Source organism: Gobio gobio (genome assembly GCF_949357685.1).
Source record: "Gobio gobio genome assembly, chromosome: 8".
In the NCBI taxonomy this organism is placed as follows: Eukaryota; Metazoa; Chordata; class Actinopteri; order Cypriniformes; family Gobionidae; genus Gobio; species Gobio gobio.
In genome coordinates, this window is record NC_137114.1 from 19,847,198 (window position 1) to 19,870,863 (window position 23,666).

At 36.9% G+C, this 23,666-nt stretch overlaps 2 protein-coding genes across 8 annotated transcripts in view; one reads left to right on the top strand and one right to left on the bottom strand.

The window, feature by feature from the left end:
• stim1a (stromal interaction molecule 1a) overlaps window positions 1-12,158 on the bottom strand; it is an 83,012-nt gene extending 70,854 nt beyond the window's left edge. For 4 of the 7 annotated variants that reach the window (XM_079823643.1, XM_079823648.1, XM_079823646.1 and 1 more), the window contains exons 1-2: window positions 11,866-12,142; window positions 9,863-9,993 (exon numbers count right to left, since the gene is read on the bottom strand). In XM_079823643.1, coding sequence (XP_079679769.1) covers window positions 9,863-9,983 — 121 coding nt within the window. In that variant the 5' untranslated portion in view covers window positions 9,984-9,993; window positions 11,866-12,142. Of the gene's footprint in view, window positions 1-9,862; window positions 9,994-11,865 lie in introns of all 7 variants that reach the window. The other 3 variants (XM_079823645.1, XM_079823647.1, XM_079823644.1) reach the window with 3 other exon arrangements.
• A 2,949-nt stretch (window positions 12,159-15,107) lies between these two features.
• rhoga (ras homolog family member Ga) lies at window positions 15,108-21,530 on the top strand. Its single transcript, XM_079823886.1, has 2 exons — window positions 15,108-15,179; window positions 20,016-21,530. Exon 2 carries the CDS (start codon window positions 20,043-20,045, stop codon window positions 20,616-20,618), a length of 576 nt encoding a protein of 191 aa, XP_079680012.1. The 5' UTR covers window positions 15,108-15,179; window positions 20,016-20,042; the 3' UTR covers window positions 20,619-21,530.
• The last annotated feature ends 2,136 nt before the right edge of the window (window positions 21,531-23,666 follow it).

A 23,666-nucleotide genomic window follows, 5' to 3' on the forward strand; every position in this document is an offset into this window, starting at 1 on the left:
GTGTCCACTCATTATGGAGGATAGAGAGTGAGCCGATCAGCGGTAGGGGGCAGGTTCACTCATTATGGAGGATAGAGAGTGAGCCGATCAGCGGTAGGGGGGTGTGTCCACTCATTATGGAGGATAGAGAGTGAGCCGATCAGCGGTAGGGGGCAGGTTCACTCATGGAGGACAGAGAGTGAGCCGATCAGCGGTAGGGGGGTGTGTCCACTCATTATGGAGGATAGAGAGTGAGCCGATCAGCGGTAGGGGGGTGTGTCCACTCATTATGGAGGATAGAGAGTGAGCCGATCAGCGGTAGGGGGGTGTGTCCACTCATTATGGAGGATAGAGAGTGAGCCGATCAGCGGTAGGGGGCAGGTTCACTCATTATGGAGGATAGAGAGTGAGCCGATCAGCGGTAGGGGGGTGTGTCCACTCATTATGGAGGATAGAGAGTGAGCCGATCAGCGGTAGGGGGGTGTGTCCACTCATTATGGAGGATAGAGAGTGAGCCGATCAGCGGTAAGGGGGTGTGTCCACTCATTATGGAGGATAGAGAGTGAGCCGATCAGCGGTAAGGGGGTGTGTCCACTCATTATGGAGGATAGAGAGTGAGCCGATCAGCGGTAGAGGGCAGGTTCACTCATTATGGAGGATAGAGAGTGAGCCGATCAGCGGTAGGGGGCAAGTTCACTCATTATGGAGGATAGAGAGTGAGCCGATCAGCGGTAGGGGGGTGTGTCCACTCATTATGGAGGATAGAGAGTGAGCCGATCAGCGGTAGGGGGCAGGTTCACTCATTATGGAGGATAGAGAGTGAGCCGATCAGCGGTAGGGGGGTGTGTCCACTCATTATGGAGGATAGAGAGTGAGCCGATCAGCGGTAAGGGGGTGTGTCCACTCATTATGGAGGATAGAGAGTGAGCCGATCAGCGGTAGGGGGTGTGTCCACTCATTATGGAGGATAGAGAGTGAGCCGATCAGCGGTAGGGGGCAGGTTCACTCATTATGGAGGATAGAGAGTGAGCCGATCAGCGGTAGGGGGGTGTGTCCACTCATTATGGAGGATAGAGAGTGAGCCGATCAGCGGTAGGGGGGTGTGTCCACTCATTATGGAGGATAGAGAGTGAGCCGATCAGCGGTAAGGGGGTGTGTCCACTCATTATGGAGGATAGAGAGTGAGCCGATCAGCGGTAGGGGGCAGGTTCACTCATTATGGAGGATAGAGAGTGAGCCGATCAGCGGTAGAGGGCAGGTTCACTCATTATGGAGGATAGAGAGTGAGCCGATCAGCGGTAAGGGGGTGTGTCCACTCATGATGGGGGAGGAGAGAGAGTGAGCCGATCAGCGGTAGGGGGGTGTGTCCACTCATTATGGAGGATAGAGAGTGAGCCGATCAGCGGTAAGGGGGTGTGTCCACTCATGATGGGGGAGGAGAGAGAGCAAGCAAGAGGGCGATTTGAAGACTGTAGAAAGAGAGATGGCTGAGAAATATTACAAAAGAAAAAAAAGTCAGGAGCGGGAAAGAACCAAGCAGGAAGGCCTGAAAACGGACACAAAAGTTGCAATGTTTCTGCTCCATATGCGAGTAACTTTGGTTTTGAGTGTATGCTGCTCTCGACTAACAAACTCTTGCTTGCTCTTCCTTGTCGTTGTGTTCGTTGTATTTGCTTTACTTTGCTTTTGCTATGATAGAGACATCCACTCTTGCATTGCATGTGCATGCATTTTGGGGGCGGAGCAATGAAGGGAGGGGTGTGTTTGGGTTGATTTCAAATATCAACAGTGTTCAAAAGTGATTCTAAGAAATCGCTTACTGCACCTTTAAAGTTTGTCAATAGTGTGTCCAGTGACTGCAGAACTCTCCTGTTTGCAGTGAATTCCCACGGGCCGACCGACTGACAGAACTGTTAAACAGCGCTGTGTGCTCAGGTGCTGGTGTTATCAGTGCTGTAAAATAAAGTCTCACTTCCAACACATCAGCCAAACAGAACGGATCGGCCGGCAGTTAACCGCTAATAAAACGTATTATTGCTATATCATTTTAACTTTAAGGTCCAAACAAAGCATACTCTACCATAGCAGAAGAACATGAAAGCTTGATTGCATTCCATCATATTACATGATAACGCATATCATAGCAAGTACGCATTGCATTCGCCTAATTGCCACAACAGATTTTATAGTGCAAAAACTGTCAGTTCTGTATTTTAGGTCAACTACAGTCACGGCGAGCAACAGTTTGGAAAGAAACCATTCGATTGGTGACATGTTTATAGCTAGCTACCAGAATAACAGCAGGGAAACACTATCGCCCCCCTGAGTAAAGCCACAGCAACATAATGCTTGCCATGGGACGGGGAACTTGCAATGCGTTAGCATACTGTAGAGTATTTTCATGGCTTTCGGTTACAAACTGATGTCCTATATAAAAAGTGTTTTATATAACCAGAACCGGCCTAAGATCAAAAGCTCTGGTCAAAGCCTCTGTATGAAACATAACACGCTGCATCAATTCAGGGTTCAATGAATGCAGTGTTATGCAATGCTTCAGTCCCCTTACAACAATTACAGAACAGCTAGTCAAGAAAAGTGTCATTATAAACCTGCAGCACAAACTTCAAATTACTAGATTTCATAAATGTATGCATGTCAAAAAAAAAAGCTAGAAAGGGGAAAAAAAACCACAAGTTATTTTCTATCAGTCTGCGGTTGTATAACAGACAGGAGATGAGGGGCCGATTGCCTCTTGGGGGAGGCTGACAACTAGCACACCAAATGTAGCGCATGGTGCATTGTCTTCTCCAACAGGGCTGGAAACAAAACCAGGCCAGTGGCATCAGTGTTGTTTACTCTGTGGAGCATGACTCTCAGCCTCAGGAGACACTGTGGTCTATCGGCGTGGTTCGATCAAACCTGTCATGCACAGGACGTTCCAAAGATCAAGGCCTGCGAAGGCGTGGCGGGTACAGATCCACCCCGCTGAACCTTCAGAGAGTTTGTGGTCACGGGAAGGCTGATGTGGTCAAGAAATGTTTAATAAAAACGGGAATTTGTAGGAAATGCACAACTGTACGAAAGTTTGGGGCTGGTATGTTATTAAACATATTATCTCTTATGTTCACTAAGAATGCAATAATTTGAGCAAAAAAAAAATTTGAGCAAAAATACAACTGTAACTTTTCTAATCTCAATTTATTTTAAAAAGGTAATTTATTCCTTCCTATAAATATAAAAAAAAATCTTAAATGCATGCGTGTGTTTTATACATAAGTATGTAAACACAAACTTTTATTTTGGATGCAATTCATCACAATTAATCGTTTGACAGCACTATTTGAAACAGAAATATTAGTAGCATTATAAATGTATTTACTGTCAGTTTGGATCACTTGCAGAGAAAAAAAAAAAACCCAACCATCTAACCCCATACTTTTGCCCGATAGTGTAGATAAAACATTTTTCCCCTAGACACATTCACACAGTTTTCCCATTCAGATATAATTGATGGTGTCAGTAGATTAACATCAATTCATTAACAACCATTTGAATGTAATTGTCAGAAGTTTGAAACTACATTATGGTGAGGAAAAAAAATAACAGGAAATCTTGCAACCCCAAACTTCCTTAAAAGCTTGTGAGCAAATTTGATAAAGGCCAAAGTTGCCACATTTCCCATGTGCCTGTTAATATAAGTGCAGGGAAAGCTAGAAAAACCCATTATCTAAGGCTAATTTCAGTTTCTTAGACAGGTCTTTATCCAGTCTAGTATAATAGCCACTTAAACATCTTTCTAAAGATCATGCGACTCAGTCTGGTATTTTAATGCTGTCAAATTCAGCGTGCGCAGAATTTTTAAAATACTCAGTGACAAACAACTTTCCTGAAGTAAACTTGCAAAGAATAACGATAACAACATCTCAATAAATACAGATATTAAAGCATTGTAAAACAACGCTTTCCCCGCCAGCATTAAAGGGGTGGTTGCATGCGATTTCACTTTTTTAACTTTAGTTAGTGTGTAATGTTGCTGCTTGAGCATAAACAGTATCTGCAAAGTTACAGCGCTGAAAGCTGAAATACGGCGTTTAAAAAAAAAAAAGAAGTACTAAGACATGTTATACTGCGCCCCATAAACACAACCAAGCCTAGAAAAAAAACACGGAACCACCCCTTTAAAAAAAAAAAAAAAGTTGACAGCAACCACCATAGTTTTTGGTCATTTTCTCAAAAATGACATGGCCCCCAGAATATATTTTGTTGTATGAATATCTGAACATATCTGAACAGACCCGCTGCTTTTAATATAGCTTCATGCTTTCTTTTTTTATCAACACTTGAATGTGGGTAAGTTTCATAAAAAACAATGTTGTTGTTTTTTTGTCTCTGTGTTTAAATAAATTTAATTATCAATTATAATTACTTTTCTAAAGGATAAAAAAAAAAAGAAATCTATCTTAGCTAATGCCATGTAAACTACATAAAGTGCCCTTACTTTCACATTACTATAATATTAAATATATTAACAACAGAATATTAGATTCAGTTGCTATTTATTTTTAGATATAATAATCAACACTCAAGCAAAAGAAAAATTGCACGAAGTTCTTCTAAACCTATTTATAAAAATAATTTTCTAATCCAATTCATTTCTGAAATATACCTAATCATTTAGACAGTGGCTGTCTTAACCTGTTAGTGATGTCTTGATTATTTAATGTATGTTTAAATAAGTTAAGTAAATATAATGAATAGGCTAATATAGTGCTCATATGAAGTGCTCCTCTCTAGATTTCTCTAGCGAACTAACATGCTGTTGACACTAATGCCTGAGGTGATGCTATGCGAGATACTCTCAAGCTGTTTTACTGATATCTTTCCACAGTTGAAACACTGGTTGAGAGAGTACAATGTAAACATTTCAATTGATTGTCTAGTCTTCTGGGCTTTTTACTGGTTGTAAACAGCGGGCCCCCTTCTAAATTGGAGTGTGGATCCCCTGTGACTGACTATATTTGTCGTGTGACTGCATGCACTGAACCATGGCGGTTTGGGAATCGGGATGAATACATATACCCCATTACACCCCTATATAAATACACATGTAGCTGTACTCAATTAATCATACCCTTGGTAAATATGATCAAAGAAGGCTGTCAAAATAAATATGCACTGTTAATCCTTTTATTTAAATAATTTACAAAAATCTAACCTTTTATTGGAGAATAAGAACTTAAAATGGAGGCAACTCTTATTATGAAATTCTTTTTCTCTAATACACATTGGCCACAATTAATCATACCCTTTTATTAAATACTTTTTAAAATCTCCATTTGCCAAGGTAACAGCTGTTCTTCTATAACGCCTGATGAGTTTGGAGAACACCTGACAAGAGATTCAGAATCTCCAGCAGAAAAATAGGCCCACAACATTAAAAATACAGCAGTAGATTGGGGTGTACAATGAAGCAGTGTTTGCTGCTAAAAAGCTCTTTTTTGTTTCATCTTACCATAAAACCTAGTCTCTTTTGAAGTTTCAGTAGTGTCTGGCAAATGAATATGCTGGAGTTTGTTTTTGGGTGAGAGCATTTTCTTTTCTTGATTTATTTCTTGAAACTCTCCCAAACAACATGTGGTGATGTAGAGGCTGTTGTTCTGGGCTTTCGGACCCAGAGACTCAACCATTTTCTACAATTCTCCAGCTGTGGCCCTTGGAGAGTCACTCAAACTCTCCTCCTCACCGTGCATTAGGACGATATAGACACACGTCCTCCCTTCCAGGCAGATTCGTAATATCTTTAATTGATTGGAACTTCTTAATTATTGCCCTGATGGTGGAAATGGGGATTTTCAATGCTTTAGTTATTTTCTTACAGCAACTTTCTATTTTGTAAAGCGCAACAATATTTGGCTGCACATCAGAACTATATCCTTTGGTTTTACTCATTGTGATGAATGATTAAAGGAATATGACCTTTGTGTTTCCTCATATTTATATTCCTTTAAAAAAAAAAGGAAGTCATGGCTCGATAATTTCCTGCTCATAGTCACCCTGGTGTGCTAAAAAATATAAAAATGAATGGGATAATACGTCAGAGATATTTTACTCTCATGAATTTCAAGAGGAACCAATAATTGTGGCCATTGTGTATTAGAGAAAAAAAATATGTATTTCATAATGTGATTTTCCCCCACTTTCACTTTTTTTATTCAATTAAAAAGGTATATTAAAAAAAGGTTGTTTTTTTATTTTTGAATGAAAGATCAAATGGATAAACAATGCATATCATATTTACCAAGTTATTTTGAGCACAACTGTATGTATGTATGCGTGCATGCGTGTGTACATACATACACACACACACACACACACACACACATGTACGTATAGGTATGAAACAGCTTCACAAAAAGTCTTTTCAACCACACAGTATTGTTATTTCTGTCTTACAATAATTAATATTTAAATCACAGAAGTATTGGGATAAAAGTGTATAGCTCGGATATAAACACTGATGTCTATGGCAGACCAAATAGAGTAAATTACCATTTTAAAATAACTTGATGCTTCAAAAGATACCAATTAAATCATTACACCAGTAGGTGGTGACAAAAGACAGTAAGAAAAAAAATCTTTAAATCATTCGTTTCAAATTCCTTCAAAAACGCTGACTCACTCAGTAATTATTTGTGAAAATTCAAATCAAGCAGCAGAATCGACCAGCTCTAACACACACACACACACACACACACGTTGTTTACACAAACATTAACTGAAAATCCACATGAACCAGTTTCATGTGAAAGAATATGTTACTTACCCCAATCGGACACAGAACAAGGTTATGTTCGAAATTGAAAAAGCATGCAAACTTGCTCTAACTATGTGCAAAATATGCAAATTCTCTGCATGCACAGGATGCCCAGATTATCTACTACATTTACCAGATTGTGCAGTACAGATTACAGTGCACACGTGAGAGGGAGTCCCACAATGCAATGCAGTCAACTTAAACTTTCGTTCCCAGTGTGATGAATGAAGTGGAAGTAATACCAGGTGCGATTTTAAATATCTTTATCACTAAAGTATGGCAAAAGCACAACACTTGTACACCACCAAGTATTAAAGATGCAAAATAACCATAACAATTTCAAGACATCACATATAATTAATGTGATACTACTACAAATGCTAAGCATAGTAAACCTGGATCGATGTGTAAAGTTACACGCAACTCTCTACAGGTCAATTCAGTACAAAATGTGTGTGTGAAAAAGGGTGGGCACATGCAGCACAACTCAGCCAGTAGCCGAATGGCGTAGTATCGCCTCGTGACTGGGCACTATTCCAGTTCAGCAAAAGCTTTAAAACACACTGTGGACTTTAGGCAGTTTTCCCAAAAGGCTCTTATGTCATTACGCTGCGATCAAAATCAGATGGTTTGATTCATTAATATAATACGGAACAGCAAGACCACCAGAAGGCCATAGTTATTCATTGTAAATGTCTTTAAAGTCTTCAGCGCAGTGAGATCTAGTGATAACCAAGTTGTCTCAAACAAACCACAAATGTCTCTGTGATTTAAACAAGTTTGAAGCCAGATGAAACAACACTGAGAACATTGAGCTACAACTAAACAGTCAGAAGGCTTCTCAATCCACAAACATTTAACCATGATTTACTGAAGTAACGTGGTATTGAAATGTGGGATATTCGGATCGATTTTTATTATATTATTAATTTAGACATGTATTGTATAAAGGAATAATGAGGCCACAGATTACAGAAATTGTTACAAGCTAGTAGTTGTGTGCATTTGTATTTATATTAATGTGCTTATAGACTTAATACCATAAAGCCATTCTAGATACCATAGAAACCATTGTGCTACTTTTAACCAGTGCTTTAATTTGCACTTAATTTGCTTTAATTCGTTCCGGCATTGTTTTAAAATGATCCGGCATAAACAAGTGCATTACATGGTGACGGTGTATGCCCGAGTTACAACAATTTCCGGTTTCATGACAAAACAAGGAAATTTGTCAGGCCGCCACGGACACGCCATCCAGCAAAAACTCAAGATCTTCACAATTTAACGTCGCAAAGGCCTTAAGATTAGACTGACCAAATATGATGTTGATCTGATAAAATCTCTAGGAGGAGTTCGTTAAAGTGCAATGTCTGGAAATGGCAACAACTGCAAACAGTTTGCAGAGAAAATTAAAAAAATAAACTTCCTGTTGGGTTTTACGATTTTGCTGACCGGGACTTTTTTTGTAGGTATTGGGCTGTTACATGTGTCTACCGAATTTCATACTTGTACGTGAAACGTAGCGCAAATAAAGCTTCATTGAAATTTAGTAGGTGACGCTATCGAGACATTTTGCCAGATCTAATTCTGAAACCCATATCAGGCGTAAATTTTCACCACTTCTAATGCGTGTGCAAAGTTTCATGAGTTTTCGAGCATGTTTAAGCCCTCAAAAACGCGACTAATTTCGGAGAAGAAGAACAATAGACACACCATCGGTACTCTAGGCCCTAATAAAGACCCTGTTGTTTCCTGGTTATCCATGACTTTTAACAAGAACTTTTAAAAACTGGAAAACTGGATTTACTGCATCATCATCAGTAGAAGATTTTAGAAGGCAGGCAGAAAATGACTGAAAATGGTTTGTTGTAGCTTGATGGATAGAATTAAAAGAGTGCATGTAAAGGGATAAGCAAGTTGACACTGTAATTAAGGTAGCGCATATTTATACTGTATATAGTTTATATTTTGCTGTTAATGTTATCAGAACTTAACTGAATATTTTTTTCCAGTCTTGCTCAGTTATATTTATGAAGCTTACAACATCTATTAATACTATATAGATTTTTTGTTTTGTTATTGTGTTTTCGTCCAAAGGACTTTAAGTTTCATATCTTAAGTTTGTATTTTTATACATTTTATTTATCAGAACTTTAATATATATTTTTATGCTCCTCTGTTCTGTTGTAACAATCAAACAAATAAGTTTATTTTTAAACTGCATTATCATGTTATTTCAGGGAGGCTGAGGGATCAAATAAGGGAAATCTGTTTAAGTTTTTTACGTGTTTCTGTATGTATGTATGTATGTATGTATGTATGTATGTATGTATGTATATGTATCGGATTTTTAAATCATCAAATATTTGTATCGGTATCGGCCTTAAAAATCCTTTATCGGTAAATTTGAGTAAATTTCTAGTAAATTTTCACCACTTCTAACGCGTGTGCAAAGTTTCATGAGTTTTCGAGCATGTTTAGGCCCTCAAAAATGTGATTAATTTCGGAGAAGAAGAACAATAGACACACCATCGGTACTCGGGGCCCTAATAAAGACCCTGTTGTTTCCTGGTCATCCATGACTTTTAACAAGAACTTCATGCCAAAAATCAGAACTGAGTTAAATTATATAACAGGACAGCTATGAGGAATTGTGTTAGTTCTTCACTGGTTTGTTTCATGGATCAGGCGTCCAGGCAAGAAGCAACAGATCCCAATCACCTTTCAGGTTAAACTCAGATGAACTCTAAGTAAGGACTGCCTTTTTAGGGCCTAAAACACATTACAGAAGCAATTGTACACGCTATGATGCTCTAGGCACCTTTATTTGACACAGCCCAAGTGAGGACAGCGCTTAATGGAGAATGCATTCCCTTCCTATTCTCAGCCTGGCCACATTTAGACCCCCATACAATTTCTAAATAAGCCTGTACGGCACTGGCACAGAGGGCTGCAAAGCACGGAGCGCTTTGAAGTACATCTTATTTGTAGAAATGGCCGTCAGCACTCATCTACGATGACACAGCTACTTTCCCCCAATATAAGAGAGTAATTCCAGGATATACTCACCAGAGACACTGTTGTCCGCTGGCAAGGGGTCTGGGCTTACTTGATTGGGTTTGTCCGCTCGACATTCCAACAAGAAGCATAGACATACAATCCAGAACGTCACCAGTCTGCTGAGCTCCATAGTGGGACAGCTGGTTTGAGATGAGAGAGAGAGAAAGAGATCTTGTCACCTACAACTGACCAAACCAACAATCGCAAGCCTCCACGTCAAGTCAAGTATTAACCTAATCCTGAGATATAGAGGTTGTGGGTTGTCCCGAATGACGCACTTTAGACCTTATTCACAGCAGCGCCATCTTTGATTTTTAACGGGAATGAAAGAGAGGCTGTGGGAGATCTAGATGTACATCTCTTCAGTGGGTTGAACTGTTATTTAATGTGTTTTTGCTGACGAAACACTGCACAAATATACTGCAGTAGACAAAAAAAAAAAAACAGACAGCATGAGCTGTGGAAAATTATAAGTGATCTAGGAGCTTTATACATCTTTTTACAACGGATGCCATTGAAAATACGTTAAGTCTATCCCTCGCTTTCATGGCGCTGCTCTGAATTGGGTCTATATTACTCAATAGTGTACATTTTCATTTAAAATGTAATTTTGTCAGCCAGTCTAAAAGCCCCTTCCTCTCCTCCACAATGTAAAGATAGCTGTGATAGTGCATGAAGCGTCCAACATGGCACACTTAGTTTTAATTGAGTGCATTTAAAGAGCACTTTTTCTTTTTGGACTTTTCAGTGTGGGAACAACCACTTGCATTATTTATTTATACTAAAAAAAACAGCATTGAATAGTGCACAAGTACGCAAAATGGCATGCAGCTTATTTCTCTTCAATCACTAGAGTTATGACACTTATTCTGCACATGCTCAGTAGAGTTATTTCTCTGCCTGAGATAATAGATATTCATAAAAGTCACTATTTTTTAAGGTAGAAAAAAAGTATTTTTGTGATGCTCAGTATAAAATGGTGCCTTTGAATTTAAATGTATTCATTATATAATGTCTAATGAAAGTATATCAATATTGCAATGTATTAATGTAGGACCCACTTTTACTTTATATGCATTATTTCTGAAATGTAACAGAATTAGAATATGAAGGTGAAAACTACTAAGAAAGTAATTTGTGTTAAAAGTATTAAAACAATGATGTTGGCCTAATTAGTTGATACAGCAGATGCTTTGATAAAAATAAAATCCTTTTCTGTAACTAATTAACATAAAATTGTCTCTTTTTTTGCCTTCAAAATATTATGTTCTTTTGACTTACTGATCTCAAAGTATACACGCACTTTTCAAAGGTTTCTGATATTAAAAAGAGCACTGTTGTTTTTGTTTGGGGTTAATTTGACCCCCAGTATAACACAGACCAAATAAACTATTTTAGAACAATAAACAAAACAAAAAATGTAATTATTATTGTATCCATGTTTATATTTAGCGACTCCATAAACGCAAAGAATGCAACGTTTTTTTATCACGATGACGTGCGAATGTTATCAAGTTACTCCACAACTCACCTGTCAAGTAGTTAACACTTATAAGTGTAAACTATGTAGCCCAACACTTCTGAAGGGTTTATAGTCTGAATGTATAGCTTTATATACACAATATTAAGGTTAGTATAGACTTCACATAATTATAATTTTAATAATTAACAGATAAACAAGGCTATGTAACGTTAGCCTATTATATATCCAGGTAACGTTATGACTTTAAATGGCTCAAGATTAGATCTGATTCTGGACTAGTATGAGTTGAACTAACGTTACTCACATTTGCTTAACAAAATAAGTCATAAACAGCTGATTCATAATCAACGGCACTGTATTATCTTCATATTCATGCGGTTGAATTGCGCAGCTGGTTTTTGTAGCGGCACGAGGCCACTGGCACTCACATTTCTCCCTTTATAAACACCCAAATCCATCGCTGAAAAGATATACAATGTAAAATACAGAAAAACCGAATGTTAAACAGGTTTAAAATGAGCTGTGTTACCTCGGATCCTCGTGTAGACCGTCTCAGTGTTTGAGGTTCGTCTTCAGCTGCTCTCTCCTCCCATCAGACTCCATGGAGGCTATGTGTATTGAAAGACTCCAAAAACACACGACCACACACGGTCCTTGTACGGTTTCCCGTCCCGCCGATGAACGAATACGGCAGGTGGACGATGGTTCACTAGTCCTCTGTCAGGGACAGAAGCTGAGAGAGGCCGAACGAGCTGCGCTTCCTCCTCGATTCACGCCGGGCTCACGGTCTGCGGCGGGACGCATGCGCAGTCACTCACACTCACACACTCCCTGCTAATCACACTCCGCCTGCCACCTCACTGTCAAACAATCACACATGCTTGTTATTTAATGGTGACGACTTTACATTGACTTCTTTTGTTTTTATATATTATATAATATTATATAATATAATATTATATAATATAATATTATATAATATAATATTATATAATATTATATTATATAATATTATATTATATTATATTATATTATATTATATTGTATTGTATTGTATTGTATTGTATTGTATTGTATTGTATTGTATTGTATTGTATTGTATTGTATTATATTATATTATATTATATTATATTATATTATATTATATTATATTGTATTGTATTGTATTATATTATATTATGTTGTATTATATTATATTATATTATATTATTATAGTTAAACAAATAAATAATATTTTTTAAATTTAAACTTCATAAAGTTTCTTTTTTTTACTAAGTATATATTTTTCATTATTTATTTTGTTTATTAAGCCATTTACCACAATCTACTGAGGAGGATGTTATATGTTATTTTTATTATTTTTAAAATGTAATTAATAATGATGTAATGGTCTATTTAATTTAATTATAATATTTTAATATTTCAATTTGAGACTATATAAATGTGTGCACATTCATTATAGGTTTATTAATATTACGTTTAATATATTAATATCATTATTTTTCTTTAAAAATGCATGTACCACAACTTTTTTATTTATTGGTCTTTTAAAAAAAAAGATTGCATTAAGACCATTTTCTTTTTCAAAGCAACTTACAAGGTATGCATTTGATCAGTTTCTGCATTCCCTGGGATTCAACCCCATGACCTTGGTGTAGATAGTGCCATGCTTTGCTGTTTGTTGATAGAAAATCATTTACTAACCATAAAATCAAACTTTTTATACTGATTTCAGCATCAAGTCAAGTCACCTTTATTTATAAAGTGCTTTATACAATACGGATTGTTTCAAAGTAGCTTTACAGTGATACATAAGAAAATAATGATTCAGAGATGCAAAGCTGCTCTAAAAAGACAATAATGTCAATATTCAGCTGAAGTCAGTTTAATGTTGATTCTGTTTGTTTCAGTAACATAATCTGCAGATTTCCCACACATTCAGTGCAGAAAATGTAAAATGTAAAATGTAAACAAAATAAAAACAAATAAAAACAAAGTCCACTGAAACTGACTGGGCCTTAATAATCACCATAAAACATTCTGCCCGATCACTATCACTCTGCTTAATCATCAGCAATAAATAGTCAATAATTGTACAGACATAGAAGGACATAAGGAAGTGGTCATTTGAGTGCACTGACTGTTTGGTTGAACATCCACATTTGCTGTGATGTTTTCTTTTTCAAACTCACCTCTTTGTGTAAAGGCACTGCAGGGTGTGCTTGTCTGTAAAAAAGATTATACTGTCTCCTAGTGGCTTCGTGATGACACTGCAAAATGTCATTCTGTGTTCACATTTTACAGTTTCAGTTTGACATACTAATATATATATATAATATCTGTGATATCTGGCACCAAGATGTTAGCAGCAGATCCTTTAAGTCCTGTAAGTTGCGAGGTAGGGCCTCCATGGATCGGACTTGTTTGTTCAGCACATCCCACAGATGCTCGATTGGATTGAGATCTGGGGAATTTGGAGGCCAAGTCAACACCTCAAACTCATTATTGTGCTCCTCAAACCATTCCATTTTTGCTTTGTGGCTTGGCGTTTTATCTGCTGAAAGAGCCACAGTCACCAGGGAATACCGTTTCCATGAAAGAGTGTACATGGTCTGCAACAATGCTGAGGTAGGTGGTGCATGTCAAAGTAACATCCACATGGATGGCAGGACCCAAAGTTTCCCAGCAGAACATTGCCCAAAGCATCACACTGCCTCCGCCGGCTTGCCTTCTTCCCATAGTGCATCCTGGTGCCATGTGTTCCCCAGATAAGCGACGCACACGCACCCGGCCATTCACATGATGTAAAAGAAAACGTAATTTATCAGACCACCTTCTCCCATTGCTCCAGTTCTCATGCTCACGGTGCTTTTGGTGGTGACAGGGGGTCAGCATGGGCACCCTGACTGGTCTGCGTCTATGCAGCCCCATACGCAACAAACTGTGATGCTCTGTGTATCCTGACACCTTTCTATCAGAACCAGCATTAACTTCTTGAGCAATTTGAGCTACAGTAGCTTGTTTGTTTGATGGGACCACACGGGACAGCCTTCGCTCCCCACATGAATCAATGAGCCTCGGCCGCCCATGACCCTGTCGCCGGTTCACCACTGTTCCTGCCTTGGAGAACTTTTGATAGAGACTGACCACTGTAGACCAGGAACACCCCACAAGAGCTGCAGTTTTGGAGATGCTCTGACCCAGTCGTCTAGCCATCACAATTTGGCCCTTGTCAAACTCGCTCAAATCCTTACGCTTGCCCACTTTTCCTGCTTCTAAAACATCAACTTTGAGGACAGAATGTTCCCTTGCTGCCTAATATATCCCACCCACTAACAGGTGCTGTGATGAAGAGATAATCAGTGTTAGTCACTTCACCTGTCATAATGTTATGCTTGATCTGTGTATATTGCTGAATTACACTGCTCTGATATACTACATTCAGTATTAATTTAATAATTAAATGCAGAATCTAATGTGTCTGCTTATGTAAAAAGTAATTCAACATTAGAATAACAATGTGTTGTTTTAACTTAAAGAAGTGTTTGTTTTACCTAAAAAATGTACATTTTACAAATGTAAGCGCTCAAATTTAAGTTGTGATAAGTAATTGACTTAAAAACATTTTTGACAGTTCTTTTTAACCTACACCCTCTTAATTTATGGCCTACATCATCTTTGAACTTCTCCACTGGCTCTTTGCCTTTTTGTCACTGACTTCCTCTCAGTGCATTAGGCTATGCTCACTTCCTCCTATTAGTCCCCTGTGTCACTGTATGTAGGGACAGTTTTATTCAGACTACTATAGACAATTTCCAGGACGCTCGGTTTGGATGATGCACGGTGAGTTTTATTTCTTCATTGCTCTCGATGATCTATCCCAAACTTACTGTCTGAACCTTCATTCTTAAGGGACCAGATTTGATTTGCATTTCTGGTTTGAAGATTTGAAAACTGATAAGAATGCAGTGATGCTATTAGGGGTCAGTTACATCTTTTTTTTATTCTGCTACTTTCATATGAAGCTCTGTGTTGTTTTTAGAGCTTTCTGACCGACTGATATTTCTGTAATGGTATTTTACATTTTATATGTTAAATTAATAATAAAAGAAAACCTTAATGAAATTACACACATTATTGTGCTTAAAATTTTAATGTGAGTTACAGTGTTATGAAGCAGTGTACAGTAGCATTTGGAGAAACAAACAGACTATATTTTATTATTAGAAAATAAATTAAAATATATAAGATCAGACAGCTTGAGGGAGAAAAGCATCTGCTGAAATAATGGCGAGATGTACATTGAAACTGATTTGATGACAGTGGCACATCTGAAACACTTTGCAGTTTATTCTTAGACAGAAAGAGACTGTTGGTAAAGCCGTGACCACAGCTCACTTTCTTTCTACGTGGCTTTCAGCGAATATCTTTGACAATATCTATTATGATTGCTCTCAAGTGTGTCATACACTGACACCCCCCCCCCCCCCCACACGACCCCCACCCCCCCGTTTCCAGAGGCTACACACTAACAATTTCCAGTTGTGCAGTCTGAATCAAACGATAAGTGAATGGACTGTGGGCGGTCCGTGAACCTTATAACAGTGAGCAGTCCAGTTCTAAGCTCTTCTGGTTTCTTTGAAAAAAGGAACTGTCATTTTGGTCGCAAAGTTATTTTAGACCCCTAAACATGTTAAATGACATACTGTATATAACGTACTCTACTCTAAAAAAACGGACACACTCATTTGATGTTTCTTCTTAGTTTATTTGTTATCAGTTATGGACATTAGGGTTATACATCTTATGTTGTTGAATGAATGTTTATCGCATTATTTTAGTGTTAAGTGTGTTATGATGGTGTTTTGTTCAGTATTTGTGCGTATGACACTGCGTGCACCTACTGTGTATTAGTATTTAGCTCAGCTTGTGGAAAAGCTGTCTGTGATGAACTTTGATAGTGGATGTCAGTATTGGCCTAAAACAGATTTAAAGGGATAATTCACCCAAAAATGTAAATTACTCCATTATTTAGCCCATGATACGCCTTCCGTAATCAACTTACAGACAAAGTAACTGCCACGACGTATGACGACGGACGTATAGCGTAAGCATTTTGAACTGCGAGAGGCGTTACTCTTTCTTTGTAAGTTGAATACAGAAGGCAGTCCGGTGGAAGCTAGATATTTTACTTTATAACTTGTTAAATATGGATATTTTTCTCACACAACCCCATTGATTCACTTCAGAAGGCCTTTAATAACCACCTGGAGCCGTGTGGATTACTTTTATAATGCACGGATGCACTTTTATGCACTCTCAGAAAAAAAGGTACAGGGCTGTCACTGGGGCGGTACCCTAAGGTACAAAAGTGAAAAGGTACATCTTTGTACCTTACTCACCCCTGAAAGGTACATTTTAGTACCTCAAAAGGTACATATCAGTACTTTAAGAGTGCATATTAGTACCTTAAAGGTACATATTAATACCTTAAAGGTACATATTAGTACCTTTTTTGTTATGTACCTTAGGGTACCGCCCCAGTGACAGCAATGTACCTTTTTTTCTGACAGTGTGGGCTTCACATTTTGGGCTGCCATTCACTGCCATTATAATGCTTGGATTAGCTAGAGCATATATTTTAATATATCTCTGATTGTATTCGTCTGAAAGAAGAATGTCATATACACCTAGGATGGCTTGAGGGTGAGTAAATCATGGGGTCATTTTCATTTTTGGGTGATCTATCCCTTTAAGTAGCAGTGTGGCCTTGCTAATTCAGCAGAAAAAGGCTGTTTAAAATATATGTTTTAATTTAAATGACAGTTTTAAATTGTAAAATGTACCGGTTGTTCTGTAAATATGTTTACATTTTTACTGTACTTTAATAGAGTTATTCTGGCAACCACAGATGGCCATTTTTTTTTTCCTGTGAAAATATTGGATTTTTTTTACAGTGTATATTTTGCTTATAGTTTCAGATAGCAATATTAAATATACCACATTTCAAACTCATAACTACACTGTATTTTTATCACGCATATTATTCCTAGACAAATCAACAGGTAAACCGTGTCGACAGCCTGTTTATTACACTATTAAAAAAGAATGGTTCTTTAACTTTTAAAATCCATGAATCTTTTCAATGTACAAAAGGTTCTTTATAGTGGAAAAAGGTTATTCAAATGTTCTTCACACTAAGAAAAAAATGGTTCTTTTAAGAACTGTTCAATGAAAAGTTCTTTGGGGATCCAAAAATGGTTCTTCTATGGCATCACATGTTTTCGAGCTAATGAGAATGCACACCATATGTTATGAATATTGCAAGATCATTTTCTGAAGAGGCTAACATGCACCCTTGTGAGATGAATTACTTCCCCACCAGCTCTGCGCAAGTTTTCTTCTCAGAAAGATATAAATAAAGGTCATTGACAACAATGTAATGTTTTGTGGGCATCAAGGGACATAATTTTGACATCAAATGCACATGATAATCTGACACAAATAACTTACTCAACCATGATGATCTTCTAGCATGGATATATTCATTTATTTAGTTTGAACAGTGTTGGAATTTTGTATTAAGTCATAGTATGGAAGGCCATTTCTGCCATAAGAAGAAATTATGCCTTTGTAAATCACAATTATGACATAAAAAGTCATAATTATAAGATGAAAAGTCAATATTATGACCGAAAAAGTCATAGTTATGGCATAAAAAGATAATTAAGAAGATAATTATGACCAAATTATGATATACTAATTCGAGATTTTGACATTAAAGGTGCAGCGATTTCTCAAAATCAACCCAAACAAACACACTCCTCCTCATTGCTCCGCCCCAAAAGTGGACTCGGCGTGTGTCCGAATCCACTTTTGCTAGTTTAACGACGGGAAAAACGGTTGGTGCCCCAGGCGCATGGTCCAAATATTTATTTTTAATATTTAAAATGTTTGTTTGCTGCTGCGCGTCCCTTTGTGTGCAATAAGCAGAGTGTGCGCGCGTTGTGCACCTGCCTATTAAGCGCATATTACTAACACACCGTTTAAATAACACAAAAAATACTGCGCTATTGACTTTAGAACAGGTTTTTGTTTTTGTCGTTTTCAGTTGCCTCACAATAGCAATGCGCCTGAACACACCTCGTTTTCAGACCATGGCGCGAGTGCATTTGCTATTTAAACAATGTGGCGCTGGATATGAAAATGATAACTGCGTCGGGCTGAAACTAGCAAAAAAACACTTGTGTCGCGCCTGCCGCCGCATTGCACCAGGTGTGTGATAGGGCCCTTAATGATATGACTTTTTAAGTCATAATTTTGACTTGGACTGTCATAATTTCACCTTATCTCATAATTATGAATTAGAATGTCATAATTTCACCTTTATCTCCTAATGTTGACTTTTTATCTCATAATTATGACTTAGAATGTCATACTTTTGACTTTTTAATTTGTAATTCATATTTATAACATTTTAAATCATCCTATCAATTTAGTGTGCAATCATTTTGACTTGGACTGTCAATTTCACCTTTATCTCATTTATTTTGACATTTTATAAGTCAAAATTATGTCATAGCTTGACTTTATCTCATAATTGTATCTTTCTATCTCATTATTTTACTGTTTATGTCACATTTTTGACTTTTTAATGTCATAATATGATTTTTTAAGTCATAATTTTGACTGTCATAATTTCGCCATTTTATCTCACAATTTTGACTTTTATAAGTCAAAATTATGTCATAGTTTGACTTTATCTCATAATTTCACCATTTGATCTCATTATTTTACTTTATGAGACCGTCTATTGTCATTGGTCATTTTTATCTCATAATTATGACTTAGTATGTCATAATTTAACCTCCATCTCATTATTTTGACTTTTTATAAGTGGCAATTATGACAAAAAGTCAAAATTATGCCATAGTTTGACTTTATCCCATACTTTCACCATTTGATCTCATAATTTTACTGTTTATTTCATAATTTTTAAATCATAATTTCAACTTAGTATGCAAAAATGTTGTCTTGGACTGTCATAATTTCACCATTTTATCTCATAATTAGGACCTATATGTCATAACTTCACCTTTATCACATAATTTTGACTTTCTATAAGTCAAACTTTCTATTTATCTCATAATTACTGTTTTTCATACGTTTTACTTTCTAATGTCGTAATTTTTTTAAGTCATAATTTCGATTTAGTATGTAATGATTTTGACTTTTTAATGTCATAATTATAACTTTTTAAGACATAATTTGGACTTTATATGCAATAATTTAGCTTTTTCATGTCATAATTATAATTTAGTAAGCCATCATCTGGACTGTTAATGTCATAATTTTGATTTTATCCACCGGTTTCACAGACATGGCTTAAGTCCCAGACTAAAATGCATGTCTGAGCTGTCTTAAAACATGTCAGTGCCATTGTTTTGTCTCAAGATTTAGATTATAAAAGCCACTTAATTGTGCTAGTTGAACTAAGGCCTGATCCTGGCTTATTCTAAGCCCTGTCTGTGAAACTAGGCCTTTATGTCATAGCTATGACTTAGTAGCCTATGTCATAAATTATGACTTTTTATGTCATAATTAAGATTTAACAAAGCATGATGGTAGATTTACCAACAATGTGGTAAATGTTATAACTAGTCCTTGTGTACATTTCAGTTATTGTAAGCTGAAGGCAGAACAACAATGCAGAACATCAAGTGTGTGGTGGTGGGAGACGGTGCCGTTGGAAAGACCTGCCTCCTGATTTCCTTCACCACCAACGCCTTTCCCAAAGAATACATTCCCACTGTATTTGACAACTACAGTGCACAGCTGGCGATAGACTCTAAAACCATCAGTCTGAACCTGTGGGACACCGCGGGACAGGAGGAATACGACCGTCTACGGACCCTCTCTTACCCACAGACCAACGTCTTCATCATCTGCTTCTGTGTCACCAGCCCTTCGTCCTTCGAGAACGTCAAGCTAAAGTGGCACCCCGAGGTGTCAGAACACTGTCCTCATGTGCCCATCCTGCTGGTGGGGACTAAAAAAGATCTGAGAGATGATCCAGAGGTGCTGACGAAGCTGAAAGAGAAGAACCTGTCCGCGGTGTCCCAGCAGCAGGGGGCGGCGCTGGCCCGACAAATCCAGGCCAGTAAGTACATGGAGTGCTCCGCGCTCAACCAGGACGGGGTGAAGGATGTGTTTACAGAAGCGGTTCGCGCATTCCTCCACCCCAAGCCAAAGGCCTCCAAGAAATCATGCGTGCTACTATAAATCTGATGGGACCGGAAAATATGTATATTTTTACATGGGGTATTTGCTTTATCACATGTACTGTAAATGAAAAATCACACTATAAACGTCTTTATGTTATATAGCACAATCTCTTTCTCTTTTCAAATACAGTACAAAACAAGAATAGAGCTATTATTATATACATGAATATTGAAGAATTATGAATTTTTTTTTTTTTTTAAAGCTAGGTTTCAAAGACTAAAACAATAGAAATACTATGCAAATGAATTACAAAAAGTACACTCTAAAAAAAGCTGGGTTCAAAATAACCCAAGTTGGGTTGAAAATGGACTAACCCAGCAATTGGGTTGTTTTAAGCAAACATTTAACCAACCGCTGGGTTAGTCCATTTTCAACCCAACTTGGGTTAATTTTAACCCAGCATTTTTTAGAGTGTACAGTACTTGGACACTTTCTGGGTTTAAAACTAATAGGCACTTTTTTTGCAGATGTTTGATATTTTGTATTTTGTTATATAATTAAATAACATTTTTAGTGAGACTTACACTCTAAAAAATGCTGGGTTAAAAATAACCCAAGTTGGGTTGAAAATGGACTAACCCAGCGATTGGGTTGTTTTAAGCAAACATTTAACCCAACCGCTGGGTTAAAACAACCCAATTGCTGGGTTAGTCCATTTTCAACCCAACTTGGGTTAATTTTAACCCAGCATTTTTTTAGAGTGTACAAGTCAAAATATGTTTTGGGGTCACTGTACTGTATATGTTCACTGTTATAAAAGAAATAAAAAGGATTGTAGATTTTGTATATGGTGAATAATATAGCATGAACATGCATAAAAAAAAGAAGACAAATGCTATTTTAAATATTTGTTACAATAGATGTAAATGTTTGATTCAGTGTTCATAGTAAGTAAAATGCTTACAGTTTCAAATGACTTTCTGAGTCCTATCTTTAAATGTTCCCCACTTCTTCTAACTTAATACATGCAATTCATTGTTTTGTTTTTGTTTTCTTTGTTGAAGCTGTCACTGATTCAAACTATATTGATTAATCTGTTTGTGAATCAGTGAATTTATGATAAACAATTCAAATATCCTGGATCCAGAAAGCACAGCATGGCAGATCTGCAAAGCCTGCTTTTAATATGATGTTAATTTGCATATTGAACCTTGTGAATTTGCAACCTTGCTGCAGTATTTAGTGTTTAAATCATATACAGCTGAACACAATAAAGACATTCTGTGCCACTTCAGAACAATTTCACATACACTTCCACAATATTAAAGGTTTTCTATAAAATGCTGATTTTGTACTTTTCTGCATACATTACTAAAAAGGAGGAACCATTTATGCAAACCTGTGCTTTACGCTTACCTCACGATTACAAAACATGAAACTCATTAGTTTCAGGTTCTTTTTTTTTTCTTTTCTTTTGCACGTTTGTGAGATGAGTTTGTGGCTGCTTATGAAGCGATTTTCATTCTTTTCCATTTACTTTCTTTTGTGCTGATTTTCGATTCTCTTGTTAGTGAGAGCAGAAGAAACGAGAAATGTTCACTTCCCTCCTGTAAATCCTCAGCTATTTTTGTCACAGTTTTGCAGCCGTCTTGGTTTTGTTGTAAATGTCTGGGTAGAGACATCTTAACAGGAGAACGAAATGAAAATAAAATCTAAGAAACTTTCTAGCTGTAAAATAAAGTAAAACAATCGTATGGTTGAAGATCAGAAAGGTTCTAGCTTGAAAAATAAAATAATAAAAAATTAAATAAAATAATAATACAATTTCTATTAAATAAAATCAAAAACTTAAAAATAAATAATACAAAAATTAATAATATCAGGGTTCCAGATCAGAAAAGTTCTAGCTTGGAAAAAAAAGAGAAAAATAAATAAAACACACACACACACACACACACACACACACACACACACACACACACACACACACACACACACACACACACACACACACACACACACACACACACATATAATCTCAGGGTTGCAGATCAGAAAACAACTAAATTATTAACTGCAAGTTCTAGAAAAAAAAACATCTCTCTCTCTCTCTCGCTATATATATATATATATATATATATATATATATATATATATATATATATATATATATATATATATATATATATATATATATATATATATATATATATATATACATACATACACGCAGCTATATATTACTTTGAGAGGGAGATTAGACCAGATCTGATCCTTCATCTCCTATAGTTACACGGTGTTGAATTTGCCTCAGTGTGATTTGAAAGTAAAATGAACTAGACTCATAGGACACTGCTACAGTTTTATTCTCGAGCAAACACTGCTCTTCATTCTCTTAAATCCTGACCACAAGCCAGTGAATTTGACAGTGAAATCGGTGTTATGGCCTCCGGCAAAGACAAAACAACACGCCTGTCTTTGTTTGGACCTTGTGCTGTGGCTTTCATTATGTTTTGACAATTGTTTTTTCATTAATAGGCCTACAAATACCATTTCCAGTTTGACCATTTACATATACATGAATATATTTGATCGGGTAAAATACATATTCTTCCTTCTCACATAAAGACGACATGATAATGAAATAAGCTCTGTTGTCGTAATACAACGTTCTCAATATGTGCAAATACTGCCACCCCGTGGATATAGTTTGAACGCACCTCCTTTAAACCTGTTAAAACTGCATGATAGTGAGCTGCTGGTTTGATTCAAGTCTGGCCCTCACAAAATCTGCAATCAAAATAATCAGTGAGATGTAGTGAGGCCATCCAACGGTCATCAATTTATGCATTAAAAAGTATGAAATATTTAATTAATCTATAGCTAGGGAGGCTAAGCAATGATTTTGTACACTAATCAGGGATACCATTATGATAATAGTATTGTGTTGGTCCCCCTTTTGCTGCCAAAACAGCCTTGACCCATCGAGGCACTAGACCCCTGAAGGTGTGCTGTGGTATCTGGCACCAAGATGTTAGCAGCAGATCCTTTAAGTCCTGCAAGTTCGGACTTGCTTGTTCAGCACATCCCACAGATGCTCGGCTG